The sequence below is a fragment of the Rhinichthys klamathensis genome, unplaced genomic scaffold (assembly GCF_029890125.1).
Source record: "Rhinichthys klamathensis goyatoka isolate OS25496 unplaced genomic scaffold, OSU_Roscu_1.1 h1tg000104l_1, whole genome shotgun sequence".
NCBI classification, from domain to species: Eukaryota; Metazoa; Chordata; class Actinopteri; order Cypriniformes; family Leuciscidae; genus Rhinichthys; species Rhinichthys klamathensis.
Genome location: NW_026606643.1, coordinates 410,426 through 425,813, shown reverse-complemented (window position 1 = coordinate 425,813; position 15,388 = coordinate 410,426). Strand labels below are relative to the sequence as shown.

The 15,388-nt window shown below is 36.6% G+C and overlaps 2 protein-coding genes across 3 annotated transcripts in view; one reads left to right on the top strand and one right to left on the bottom strand.

Moving 5' to 3' along the window:
* The window catches only part of atp6v1b2 (ATPase H+ transporting V1 subunit B2), a 222,738-nt gene that overhangs the window by 164,456 nt on the left and 42,894 nt on the right, over positions 1–15,388 (top strand). The window lies entirely within an intron of this gene.
* si:ch211-127i16.2 (probable flavin-containing monoamine oxidase A) overlaps positions 1–15,388 on the bottom strand; it is a 78,680-nt gene that overhangs the window by 42,053 nt on the left and 21,239 nt on the right. The window contains exon 7 of the mRNA XM_056253251.1: positions 14,842–14,926. Within this exon, the coding sequence (XP_056109226.1) occupies positions 14,842–14,926 (85 nt within the window). The remainder of the gene's footprint in view (positions 1–14,841; positions 14,927–15,388) is intronic.

The following is a 15,388-nucleotide window of genomic DNA, read 5'->3' as shown; positions in this document are numbered from 1 at the left end:
AGTCACGATAAGAAATCGGCTATGTCTAAAGCCTTTAAATGTCTAAATATTTAGGCTAATAAATGTTATCTGATTATAGGCTAATCCATATGAAAACTAGAGGAACAGAGGATCTACTCAAACATGCAATGTAAGCGCTTCCCAATGAGAAAATGACAAGGGTGAAAATCTCGCTCTAATTAAATGTAGGCTAAATCGCCCTGAATTAAAATGTAAAAACAGATCAAATAATGTATTTGTCGAAATGTTGCGATATTGTTTCATTTAAGTTCATAATTGTTCTATAAATGTTATTTAATTTAGCAGCATTACCACGAAGCACCGTGTTTCGATATTTATTTGAATAATACAAAATCAAATAAAAACTTAATTCACAAATTGCATGCCTGGTTGTAAGGATCCAAAGATCCCTGTAGAATTTAATATTGAGTTGAACATTTTGTTCATGACAACAAATTAACAAGCGTTTTTTCAGATTATATTTAGTTTTGCTTGGAAAAAGCTGCCCCAAACCAGTTTTATTTCATCAATTATTGAAATAATGAAATATTTAGTAATAAACTTTTATGACAGAAATATCACTAGGCTACATGTAATTCCATTTGATTCCTTCATTATCAACACTGTCTAGAATAGCGATTTAAGTGTGAATTGCGACTTCTCTTTGTGTTAAGTCAGCCTCAGACTCCGATAGCCTGTGGGGGGTTGGAGGGACATTGCTGGACAAAGGTGTTAATGTTCCTCTTTCATATGGAGAGTGTCGGATAGCCAGCCTGATGAGCAGGCAAAATTATTGTAAGGATAAATCTGTGTCCAAATGTAGACCCCATATTTTATATAAATTTATAATAGTAGTTTTAGTATATTATAAATATTGTAGTTTATTTATTGTAGCCTATTTAAAGTTTTTTTTCACACAAAATTTCAATTGAAGTTATTGTACGGTGAATTCAACAAGGCATGCTGTGTCTTTGAAGCAACAATTAAAGGCTAAATAATTTTTTCGTGATTTGTATGGCTGACACGCAGCGACATATACAGTAGTATTATCAGAGCGAGGGAGACTAAATAAACTTGTTAAAAAGAGATCCAGCGCGAGAGAGGCAAAGAGAAACGCATGTTTTTAATTTAAATATGTTTCTTTGGACAATTTTCGTTTTGTACTGTTTTAATTGTTTAATTTAGCTGTAATTTCTTTGGCAATACGAATTTAAAATGTCGCAAGAATAAGATTAGCCTAGTGTTTCTTATTTTGCATCGCAAAAGAAATAAACTCTAAACCGATGCAACCCTGTTTTAAATTAAAAAAAAACTGTCCCGACACTTTATTTAAACCTTGAAATGTTCGAACTTGGTTTCAAACATAAGTAATTTTTGTGTTCTTTTACATTACACAATAATTTAGCAGACTAAAGACGAGCTTCTTCTTTTTCATTTTCTGATGCAATCGGCTGACAATCTTCCTTCATCAGTTTGTGTCGTTTGTGCAGCGGCTGCGGTTCTACAGGAATGTAGCAAATTTATGTTGTAATGATAATCAAACAAAACTCTTGACTTTAAATAAGTAAACAGATATAAACAGTTACCTATTTAAGCATCAAGGTGGGAAAATATAAACGTAGGACAACATCGGTTAACAACATGTATGCTACATTGAGATTCGACCTCGGGTCTATTGAAGCTCCTCGAAGCTCGTGTCGTTGCGTTAACCACTGAGCTATCGTCTGTACGCTGATAAAGTTGTAAAGCCTCATTCATGTAGCCTAAATGTTTTTATTGCAATGTTTTATGTTGAAATGTTTTCATTATTTATTCAATTACATTTCAGTAGCCTAATTTCAGTATTGTGATTATGAATTATTTTAACTACATTTCACTTGTTGAATTCTTCTGCTACCAGCTTTCAATCGCTCTGAATCAGCGCGGTGCGGCAGCAGATTACGCATTAGAGAGAATAAACCGGAATAAACAAACACTTTTCAGAGTCTATGATTGTAGCGCCTCTTAGCGGTAAAAGGCAGCAAATACACCACACATTTTACCGCCGCGGTGGAACGGCTGATGTGGGCATTGTCATGGCTTGCCTCGACATTTGCGTTTGAATAGCGCGCGTCCTCCGTGGGCGTGTCAGATTAACGCGTAATGAAGTGTAATGAGCTGGGGAAAAAAATACTGACAGCACTCTCTTTTCATACAGATTGCATAAACTGAGAATATTTGTTTTTTATATAAATTACTTCATTTAAAAGAAGAGAATTTAAGCTTCATAAAGAAAAACCTCTTGTGCCTGTGTGACAAGTAATCGCGGAGTTACAGTTAATCTTAGGACGCGTTTCAGAATGGACTTCACTGACAGAGAGAACGCAGAACTCGCATCATGTTTGTTTTTCTTTTTTTTGGTGAAAAGCACAACACTTTGTTTTTATTGTGAGTATCCACAAAAAAAATAGAAACTTAACAGGATCTAATGATGTACAACACTTATATGTAAGATCAAAATTAACCGAGTATTTTGAGTCTCTTTTACACTGATAAGAAAAAAAGCGAGACAATCGCGCCGGCGCGATAGCCGACCCCAGGGGGTTAACCTGCTCCATCGACAAACGTGCGATATCGATCGCGAAGGATATATGCAGAGTTGACAGAAAAATGTTACACATGCCGAAGCAGGTCATTACAACAAAGAACTAAAGCCCCGCCTCACCCAGTTCGGGTACCGGACCTAGTTGAAACAATCATGCATCTAGCTGGCAGGGTGCCAAAACTTCGCCGGCGCCTTCAGCTCCGCCCTGAACTCGGTCGAGCCGACGCGAGACTGATGTATCACAGAGTGATAATAATGAAGCAACAAGGGTATATTGGCGCATAGGTACAACATAATAGAGCAAGAAGTGCTGCTGCATACAACATCAGAACAGCTGTTAAAAGCATGCATACAAAACACAGCGTCCGGAATAAATCCGCGGGACGAGCGAAGTGCACGCACAATAATAGGGCAGACAGCTGAAACCAACGCATACTGAAAAGACGCAGAACACAGAAGGTTGTGCTATAAATGCATTAGTCGTCTAAGTAGTCCAGGACGCGCTCCCTACTGAGTCCTAAGGGGTAAAGCACTGCATGGGCTACTTTTCGTGAACGGAGCGTGACACCTTCGAACACGAATCTCGGTAAACGCCTGTGAAAGTATGCGTCTTTCAGATCCACCGCTATAAACCAGTCTCCGGGTCGAATGTGCCCGAGGATCTGTTTTATCGTGATCATTACATTACATTATAACGCGTGTTTAACAAGTCTTATGCCACTCGGTACCACTTGAAGATACTCTTTAGTCTTTACCGCTATGGAGGTATTTTGTCATGTCTAATCTATTAATAGGGCCACCAGAATGCATCCAAAGCACAATAACTAGAAGGCTAGGTAATTGTAAATCATACAAAATAAATGCCATGATCACTAGATTTTATACAGGTGTTACTATAATGATTTTGTTAATGGTGATCAGCAACCAAATATTGATAATGTGGAAGTTACTGCCTTTTGCCTTGGCATGACTTCTCACTTTTTGCTGACAATACAAAGGCAGAGTACAGTAACTTTAAAATAGTGGTCAAAAGTCAAGTTTGAGCTCAAAATTTTGTTATGTAGATAATTTGCATTACTTAAACATCTAATTGCCAGATTTGCAATGTCCTACCTATAATCAATTTGGCGGGACAACTAAAAATCTTTAAAGTGATTTTTCTCAGTTCCACACTCTAGCGAGTCTTTTGCCTTTGTAGGGCAGACTAGTGCTGCCACCTTCCAGTGCCTAGACAAACGCCTCCTGATCCCTCCGCAACTTGAGGCGGAGATGGAAGGGCTTAGGCCAGGGAACTCACTGCTGTTCCACAGGACCACTGGGAAAGCATACCCTATAAATGGAAGGAAGGGATGCTGCGGAAGCCACATCCTGCCCGAAGGGAGGTAACATGTGGAGGGCACACACATGGACTGGGCGGAAGACCGGGCAGTACAACATATGGAATGTAACTGGGATGACTCCAGCCTAAAACAGGGGTTAGGATCAACCGAACAGTGACGGCAGAGCAGACTATGCCGAGGGAAGACACGGGCTCGCTGGAGAGGCCTAGCTTCGGACATTCTGCCACGTCCATTGTCGAAGGGTATGGAGGAATTTGACCGGGTTCGGCTAATAAGGGGAACTCTACTGAAGCAAGAATTGTGCACATTTCCAGTCCATAGGAGGGGAATGGCACAGCAAGCCGACACTTCGAACCGGGCTTACAGTGAAACTGGCTTCATGTGAAGGGAGCCCACGGGAAGCAGCGGTTCGACACATAGGCTAATTCTCTAGCGAACGTGATAGGTGTCGCCCAGCCCTCAACTTTATTTAACATCTGTTCAGCATGATGTCAACGGGCGGCCCGTTTCAGCATAGCTGACATTTTTGGATCTGGCTCGGGCACTCCCAGTGGGGCGCCGTAGTGGGGCGTGGTAATGGGGACTCCACCGAGTAAAGGCGAGTCTCGATCTCAACACCGCGATAGTCATGTTCTAGCAATGAGAACATGAACTATCCACAAAAGCTGCTTCAGCGTGCTGAATATATATATATATATATATATATATATATATATATATATACACACATACATATATATATTTACATATACATATATAGACACATTCCTCAAACACGTGATGCAACCATTGTGACCGTCAGAGGGGTACAGAGAACGACCGCATCCAGAAACTTACAGATGGAATGGCATCTTGAAAAACGCACCCGTGTTGCTCTTTCAGGAAATGGGACCCATCACCAGTGCCGGAGCACACGGGAATGACCGCGGCAACACTGAACTGAAACAGTGAAGCACTCACTTCTTTGCCCTCTAACCAATCGCCAACAAACACACAGAAATGATGCTGTTAAAATAGCGGTTGATAGCTCAGAAGCTCGCGATCACCGCTGCGCTCTCGCTGTAGAACAACCAGCACTGGGAGAGTCTTCCAGAAGAACACAGACACACTCGCTCGTTGTAAACAACAGCACTCTTCAGAGACATCAAACGATCGGCTCCGAAGCGAAAGGCAACTAGTGTGTGCATCCACTTCCGTATTTATACCCGCGCCGCGGGGGCGGAGTGTGTGATGGAAGTACGTTTGGGTATCGAGTTCGATACTTTTTAGGTACCGACCGAATTGCCTCTACACTACCGAGTATCGAAACATGTCTTGTTTTTCGGTACCAAATTTCGATACCTAAGGGGTTAACCCTCTGGGGACCAAGGGTTTTTTGAGGCCCTTGGGATGTTTTGACATGCACTGACATTTGTGCTTTTTTCAGTTATTTATAAACATGTTAATGGCAACAGTGTAAATTCACTCTATATAGCACAAACGGGGCTACCATAATATTTGAGCAACATGTATGTACATGTCTGTATTTTTGAGAGAATATTATTTATGCATGGTTATTGAAAAACTTAAAAATAAAAGTTTCTGAAATAAGGCCACAAAACACATATTGATTATTTATTCACAAGACTTTTGAAAATTGTATCACATAGCCTAGAATATTTGCTCCAAAACTATGTGAGAATCATCCTGACTACTCATTCAGATAAGTCAATAAAGTCTTTTATAATGTGTATGACGTGTTTAGTGTGAGAAAGCTTTATGCAAGGAGGCGTGATCTCTCATTAATATGTATGGAATTTCACACCTGAGAAAGACAAAGACCCTCCCATAATGGCCCTATTATGTGCTATCAGGCCCTTATGAGGAGCCTTGCACAAAGAATGAGGAGATTTAAAAAAGAATGGCTTTTAGATTGTTTGGATTTATTTACAACACAACATAATCCAAAGATACACAACAAAGGACTGGTTTCTGGTTAAAATTGCTTTTTAATTATATATACACTACCGTTCAAAAGTTTGGGGTCGGTACGATTTTAAATACTTTTAAAAGAATTCTCTTCTGCTAACCATGCGCTTATTTGATTAAAAATACAACAAAAATAGTTATAGTATATAGTATTAAATATTATTCCAGTGTAAATCAGCTGTTTTCTGTGTGAATATATAGTAAAGTGTAATTTATTCCTGTGATCAAAGCTGAATTTTCAGCATCACCAGTGTCAGTGTCTTCAGTGTCAAATGATCCTTCACAAATCAGTATAATATGAGGATTTGATGCTCAAGAAACATTTATTATTATTATCAATGTTGAAACAGTTGTTGGTCTGTCAGTTGTACAGTTTTTTTTTTTTTTTTTTTTTGGATTCTTTGATGAATAGGAAGTTCAAAAGACTTTTGTAACATTATAAATGTCTTTACTGTCACTTTCGATCAAATTAATTATTCCTTGATAAATAAAAGTATTGATTTCTTTCCTCCAAAAAATAAAAATAAAATTCTCACTGACCCCAAACTTTTGAACGGTAGTGTATATACACACACACACACACTGCTTAGAATAAGTGAAAACACCCATGCTAAAGTTGACTAAGAAGAGGAATAAAAAATCTTAATGCCTTAATTTAAAAAATGAGGAAAACTCTAACCTTTAGGGAAATGAATAATGTCCCTGAATTCTTTGTGAATGAATAATGTATCGCAAATAATTAAATGTTCTTCTTTAAAATACAGGGTGCATACTCTGGACACTTCTATCACACACCCTTCACCATATAGACATGGTTTTATTTCAGTTCAAAGTTAGAGTTGGAAACATCTTGAAAAGAAAATAGTCTTTTTCCATAAATGTCTTAGTTTGATCATACATATTTCAAAGTTGAGGATTCATTATTTTGATATAGCTTGCATTGGAACAAACATCTTAGTTGATTAGTTTATTGACAAAACATAAGCTTATTTGATGTCTTTATTTTGAAGCTTATTTGATGCTTATTTGATTTGAAAAATTTTATCCAAAACTAGTCAAAGAAATGTTATTTTATTTCGTCTGTAACAGTGTGTATCTGTGCGTTCATTCATTCATTCACACACACACACACACACACACACACACACACACACACACACACACACACACACACACAGAGAGAGAGAAACATAATTCACATTTAAACAGTAGGATATGCTATTTGTCCGTTTACAGACACTAACGTTATTCTATATCGCGATTAGAACAAAGCACAAAACACTTACACTTCTCAGCTGAATCTGTTGCTCCTCCTCGAAGTGAAAATAAACCAGCCCTTCTGTGGTAAATGTCCCAGGATTATTCCTCATAGCCGCGCAAGACGAATCTTAATCTGACTAAAAAATATTGTGTGTTTACAACATTTGCCTGGGGGCGTTTATCTATTTTGCAAATGGCCTCAACACATTATCTTATGAATAGCGCGCTCTGCGAGTGGGTGTGAACAAATTAACGATAATGAGCTGAGACAGGAGAAACTGTACTTCTCTTTAGTTTTTGACAGATTACATTGCAGGAGAATATTTGTTTTAAATGTGAATTGTTTTATTTAAAAGTAGAAATTTAAAGCGTTCTTTAGACGTATGTTTCATGTTTGTGTGATAAGTATTAGCGGAGTTTCCGTTCATTTTCCAGACATGTTTCAGAAAGATTTTTGCGGAGACAGAGTGAGCTGAAAGCGCACCCTGTTTATTTTATTTATTTTTAAAAAAACACAAGGTTTTGATGTTAATGTGAGTGTACACAAAAAAAGAAGACCCTCTATAGTTTATAATCATGTATTGATTTTATTTATATGACCATAAATGACGGAGTATTTTAAGTCTATGTTGCTGCTATGTGAAAAAAAAACAGCAAAACGCGCGGGCGCGTTCTTGGTCCCCAGAGGGTTAATCTAGTCAATGTCAGTGAAACAAAAATCATGCAGCATGATTGGCTGTGGCGGAAAAACACTAACGTTAGTTTACGCGGATGCCCAGAGAGACGTGGCTTGTCGCACGTGAGGCTGTAGTGTGTGTGTGTGAGCGGCCCAACCGTCCCAACCCAGATAGATAGATAGAAAATATGTTAATGGCAAAGGTGTAAATTCACTCTATATAGCACAAACTTGGCTACCATGATATCTGAGCAACATGTATGTACATGTTTGTATTTTTAATAGAATAATGTTTATGCGTGGTTATTGAAAAAAATAAAAATGAAAGTTGCTGAAATAAGACCACAAAACACATATTGATTATTTCTTCACAAGACTTTTGAAAATTGTATCACATAGCCTAGAATATTTGCTCCAAAACTATGTGAGAATCATCCTGACTACTCATTCAGATAAGTCAATAAAGTCTTTTACATTTTTAATGACGTGTTTTGTTTGAGAAAGCTTTATGCAGGAGGCTTGATCTCTCATTAATATGTGTGGCATTTCACACCTGAGAAAGACAAAGACCCTCCCACAATGGCCCTATTAGGTGCTATCAGGCCCTATCATTACAGGAGACTTGAACAAAGAATGAGGAGATTTAAAAAAGAATGGCTTTTAGATTGTTTGGATTTATATAAGGAAAATACAGGGTGCATACGTCTGGACACTTCTATCACACACCCTTCACCATATAGACATGGTTTTATTTCAATTCAAAGTTAGAGTTTTTAACATCTTGAAAAGAAAATTGTCTTTCTCCATAAATGTCTTAGTTTGATCATACATATTTCAAAGTTGAGGATTCATTATTTTGATATAGCTTGAACAAACACTATAACATCTTAGTTGATTAGTTTATTTACAAAACATACTATATATTTAACATATGAGCAGAAACTCCTAAAAAAAGCTTATTTGATGTCTATTTTAGAGTAAAAACTTTATCCAAAACGAGTCAACGAAATGTTGTCTGTTATTTAGTCTGTAACAGTGCGTATCTGTGCGTTCATTCATTCATTCATTCATTCACACACACACACACACAAACATGATTCACATTTTAAACAGTATGCTATTTTTCCGTTTACAGACACTAACGTTATTCTATATCGCGATTAGAACAAAGCACTTGCAAAAAACACTTACTTCTCAGCTGAATCTGTTCATCCTCGAAGTGAAAATAAACCCAGTGGTAAATGTCCCAGGATTGTTCCTCATATAGCCGCGCAAGACGACAGTAGATTAACCTGACTAAAAAATAATGTGTGTTTTCAGAGTTTATGGGCGTTAACGCGTCTCAATGTGTTGCTTCACATATTTGTGTTTGAATAGCGCGTGCTCTCCGTGGGCGTGTCACATTACCAGAGATAATCAGCTGAGAGAACGATAATGAGACGGGCTGACACGTCTCTCTTTTTATATAGATGACATAAACGGAGAATATTAATTTTAGTTTTGAATCGGATCATTTAAAAGTACAAACTCAAATGATTTAAAAGATATATTGCTTATGGCTGGGTGAATAGTATTAGCTGAGTTGTGTTGAAGATTAGAGACGTGCTCCAGAAAAAAAGTTCACGGTGACTGAGAGGCAGAAGGCACACCCTGTTTATTTTCTTTATTTTACAAAAGCACAATATTTTATTTCGATTGTATGTGGGCACATAAAAAAGTAGACATTTACCAGATTATTTTTTCATATTTCTTAACTCTATATGAACAGAAATGATGGTAGTTCTTTAAGTCTATTTTTCTGCTATGTGAAAAAAAAACGAGCAAAACGCGCCGGCGCGTTTCTGGTCCCCAGAGGGTTAAAAGCGCACAGAATACATTTGAGAGTAGAAAGTTTATCCGTCTTCGACTGCAAGAACTGGAGCGCGTCACAAATGAACCGAAACTCAGCGTATAGGATACTTGACTCACACACAGACATGAGAAATAGGCCTAGACGGTTAAAATATGTCTACTTTTAAACGAAATAAATAGTTTGATTATGTAATCTATATAGGCGCACGTGCGTGTTCATGTGTCAACATCGCCATATTCTCTGCAGCCAACCCACTCAGTAAACGCTTGTTTATTAATAAAAAAAAAAAATATCTCCTTGCTATTTTTTCCCGACACATCCATTATCATTAGGCTACTTTCCCCATTGCTTTGCGGCAAGCTTTATGTGTGCTGAGTGTGAGGCATATATTCCGCACCCCATTAGCCTATATTTAATTCAATTCACATTTATTTGTATAGCATTTTTCACAAAACATATAGTTTCAAAACAGCTTTACAGAAAATGCATGTGTCTAAATTATCTGTTATCAGAGGTGACTGTGTGTAATGCATTTCAATTAATTTTCATTCAGTTTCATTTCTTTCATTGTTAAACAATGCATTAAGTTAAGGCAGAAACAATGAGCTCATTGAAGTAAAGAATACATGTTGTTAAATGATTAGGAAACATAGAAAACTTTAGCATTGGTGCTTTTTTACAGACTCAAAATATGAGTGTAAAAAAGTCAACATACTGAAAAAAAAAATTAGGTAATGTAATATTGTTAAAACGGATTTCCTAAAATTGGTATCGAAAAAAGTATCGTTCAGGAACTGGTATCGAAGTCAAGGTATCGGTATCAAAAATTTTGTTACGATACGCCAATTCCATTGGCTCGTTTCAATAGTACTCAAAGATGACTGGCTCCCTGCCGTGATCCCATTCAGTCGACGTCGACTACGTTGAACGTGAACGACTGAAAGGGAACTGTATACATGTTTTTAAAATATACATATTATATTTATTAATGTATTATTATTAATCATAAATAATATTATATTAATAATATTAATTTTATATTTACAGCATATTACAATTCTTACACTAATGTAAATAAAGACATTTTCTGAAGACAAGCCTTTTATGAAACAGCTCACCCAAAAATTAGTTTTGTGATCATGTCCTCAGTTCCCAGTATTAATTTCTTTCTTTCATGAAACAGAAGTCCTTAAGGAGCTTTTCTATTCAATTAGAATGGATGGTGATTATAAATGCTAACCTCAAATAAGTAACCATGTGATGACTACTGCTACATTCCAAGTCTTCTGAAGTTATATAATAACCTTTTTTGAGAATTTTTTTTTTTATATATATATATTATTCCCTAACAGTATCCTCCTTAATTTTTGGAGCTTTTATGAGATTGGTGTTTTTTTTAAGCTTGGCATATTAAATCACTATCAATTTTAATTGTAGAAAAAAGCTGTCTAAGGACATTCTTTTTAATTAAGATATACTTTGTGCTTCATGTAAGAAAGAAAATACTGCATTCAAACTGCAATTTTGAGTGAATTATTACTTTAAAGTAGGGCTGCACGATTTATTATAAACAAATGGTTTCATGAGTCAACTTGCTTGGTTCTCAAGGAAAATGCACACACAGATTAGTGATAATGCTGAAATGTGTATTTCTCAACTCAAACTAGCAACAACAACTAAATGCACAATGTTTTCAAATTAAAATAATATTTTTTTACCAAATTAAATAATGACATCTTTGCATTACTGCAAACTTGTTATTGTCTCAATAGTACAATAGTATAAAATAAATAGAACAATAAATAATAACATTTGTATGCTCATGAAAATAAGATATTTTGAACATTCTGTCAAGACAAGCAGGGACATATAAGCAGGATGTAACGTATATGCTTTGTCTAAACTCAGCCTGTGGATCATTTTTGGTGTAAGTGTATTGTGATTGTCAAAACATTTGGTAACTAAACAGAATTTTGTTAAGTTTAGTGACAACATGTTACAATGTTTACATGGTACAATGACTTGTTGGCTACTGTTTTTATTATTCCTTGACACAAATTTCACGATTTCAATTCAAATCTTGTGATTTGATTCCGATCTTGATTCAATATCGATTCATTTGGATAAATATTAGGTAGCCTAACAGTAGATACATGTTAATTTTTCTCAAGAAAAAAAATATCTCGCCTAATGCTATAAACATACAGAGAGCCCTGTCAGCTGGTATTATTATTAATGGTTAAAAATAACAACTCAAATTAAATATAATGTGGTTTTTACTAGGCTATAATAACAACGTTACAATATTTTAATGATAAGTAAAAATAAATAAATATTTAATATAGTGCACATATTTAGTAAAATACTCCTCTCTATATATAATTTGTCTAGCCAACTAACGTGCTATCAAATGGCTTTCCTGAGGTACATGTAATGTGACATAGGCCTATTGTTCTCCAGCTGTTATTGACCTCTTTCCAGTTGAAAAAAAACACTGATTGATCGATATTATGTATGAGGCATAAACATTTCGGTAAGTTGTACTGTATCTTTCAACACACCAATTGTTCATTCGTGTTTATTTACTATTAACTAGTAAAGAGTAAGAGATGTTCGGCTCACGATCACAATCTGTCACGTCACATTTACAAGCGCAAAAACCCTATTGTTTGAATTTCGTAATAAAATTTACAGAATCTGAGAGCTGAAAATTAGTTTCATATCAAAAGTGACAGTCAGTGTTCTCTTTGCTTCGCGATTTTTCTCTGCGTGAGAAAATGGATGTGTGGCGTGAGAGCGTGTGAAAAGTGTCGATTGCGTGAGTCTCAAGCTGAATGAGTGAAAGTTGGCAGTGTAGAAAATGGGCAAAGAGCTCTCAGAGAGAATGGGTTGTCATGTCCACACATGCATTTATTTATTTCATAAGATCGCAGCATTTTGCGCCATATAATCGCATAGGCTTGACATTGTGATTGCGATATGATTAATCGTGCAGCACTACTTTAAAGCTAATTTCTGTCACTAGTTTCACCAAGTAGAATTGCATCGTATCATCAGAATATGTACGCACACAAACACACAGTCACACACACACACACACACACACACACACACACACACACACACACACACACACACACACACACACACACACACACACACACACACACATATTAGGGCTGTCAAACTGAATGTGTTAAGGCATCCAATTAATATTTTCAGTTTAACATGTTAAAAATATTTAATGCAATTAATGCAGCCTCCGTTTTTCCCGTCATCCTTTAGAAAGCTTTACATTATATGATCATGCTCTTATTAATGCTTTTAAACCATTCAAGCCCAAAAAGAGAACGCAGTGCGGTACGGCCACGTCTGTGAATCTCCTGTCTGTGTGACACACACACGACTAGTGCGCAGATGTGCACAGAAAACCGCTTCAGACAGGCTTGAATGAACAAAAACACAAAATTATGCCAAAATGCCCTTTTTTGTTGCGTGTCCTCGCAAACAGTCTTAGATTAGTTAAATGAAGTCTAAAATGAACGTAAAGAGTTGTGAGAATATGGGATGTGTGTCAGATCCACTTGATGTGCGGCAGGTCTTAAAGTGACAGCAACCTAATAAACCTGCTGCTGTCCGTCATTAAGGGTAATCAAAGAACAAATGAAAAAGAGAAAATCCCTCACTGCTCTTGACTGAATAACTTTCGTAGCTTTAATCAGGATTAATCTATATTTAATTTATAATTTATGCAGTGAAGACTGTGAAGTGTTTGATATATCCAACCTGCTAGACCTAAAAATCTTAAAGCACTGTTTACAGCAGTGGTTCTCAACCTCTCCTGCAGGGACCCCCTGACACACCATGTTTCTGTTTTAACCCTGAAATGGCACACCTGATTCAATTAATTGAAGGCTTAATGAGTAGTTGACTAATTGATCAATTAACTAATTCCTACTTCCTACTCTAATAATGACTCATTAAGCCTTTAATTAATTGAATCAGGTGTGCCATTTCAGGGTTAAAACAGAAACATGGTGTGTCAGGGGGTCCCTGCAGGAGAGGTTGAGAACCACTGGTTTACAGGGTTACATGGGTCAAAAACAACGAAAACAGTAACTTTTTTGGGCATTTTGACTGGACAAGTAAAAATCTGAACCAGTCTGACTGGGTCAACTTAATAGAAAAATTTTAACCCTGCTGTATTGAAGAGCATTGGTAAATGTGACATTTAGTATAATGGTTTTATGTGAAGATTGTTTTAAGTTCACTTAAATCAAAACGTAGTGATATTTTTTAAAACCTAATAAATGTAACAATTTATAGCTTTCAATTATACTGTAATGCTGAATGGCTATAATGGCTAAATTTGAGAAAGAAAAATCAATTTCATAGAGACATCAGTAGCATAATTGTTATCTGTGATACTGACTGGCCTTCTTTCATAAAAAGATGCCATTAAACAAATATAAAAAAAATTAAGGTACTGTTTTTGATGTTGTTTCTACATTAATTTGGATATTAAATGTGAAATTATAATATATATATATAATTATAATTATAAATTATAATATATTTTAATCGATTGACAGAGTATATATATATATGTGTGTGTGTGTGTGTGTGTACGTGTGTGTGTGTGTGTGTGTGCTCAACAATACAGCTTGTGTGATGCTTCAACAGTCTGATTCCCAGTACATATTAAAAGTTTTCAGTTTGTAACAGGAGAAGTTGCCAGAGGGTTGACTTCAAGCCACACTGCCTTCATTATTTATTCGCTGAATGCATTTTGGGCGGCTGTCTAAAGTTAACAGTGTCTCCAGTTTTTAAGAGTTCCTGTCACCTGTCAGCTTGCCATGCGTGAATTCTGATTTCGAGCCAGCAGGACGATGGCAGTTCAGGCACTCTGCGTAATTCAGAGCTGTCCTTAGATCCGTCACATTAAAAGTGTCCACGCCAGACTCCGTGCAACAGACTGCGCTGCACTATCTGTTAAACAAAATGTGGCAGCCAAACTTGCAGTCAGGATGGCGGCAGTCCAGGAGGAAGTAGACTACAGGGGGCATGTGATTGACGGCTGTTTCGGGGTCAATGCGACAGACTGTTTTGTATGAACTTTGTGATTCACATAGACGTGTGTGTATACTGTACGGGCACTAACCTGCCAAGTTAGAAGGACAAGCAACAATGACGGCTTTACAAGTGACTGTGCCTGCAGAAGTCGTGACTTTTATGTTCTCTGAATCCTGTAAGAGAAAAACATATTAGAATTGATTCAAAGACTAAAACTGTCTGGTATTGTGAGCTTAGACTGAAATGGCAAGGACACTGACACAATGTGGCTGCTGAAACTGTAGCCAATACACAATAACGGTATTGTTAATGAACTCTATTGATCCCTATCAAGAAATTCATGTTATTATGTATTGGAGAATACATATCAACAGGGAGGCATGTCACCTATATTTCAACAGCCTTTTATACAGTGCAGATTGTTTCAATGATGCAAACCTCATCAAATATGAGACAAATTCAAATCCAAATCTGATTATTTGTGTATCCGATTGGAATCTGATCTACATTATTGGCTGTCCACACTGTGCATCGCAACTGTTTAGATCTGATTTGTGTTTTCCAGAATATCTGCATTGGTTTCTATGGCAATGACGTTTACGCCAAATACGCTAAAAACAACAACAGCAAAATGG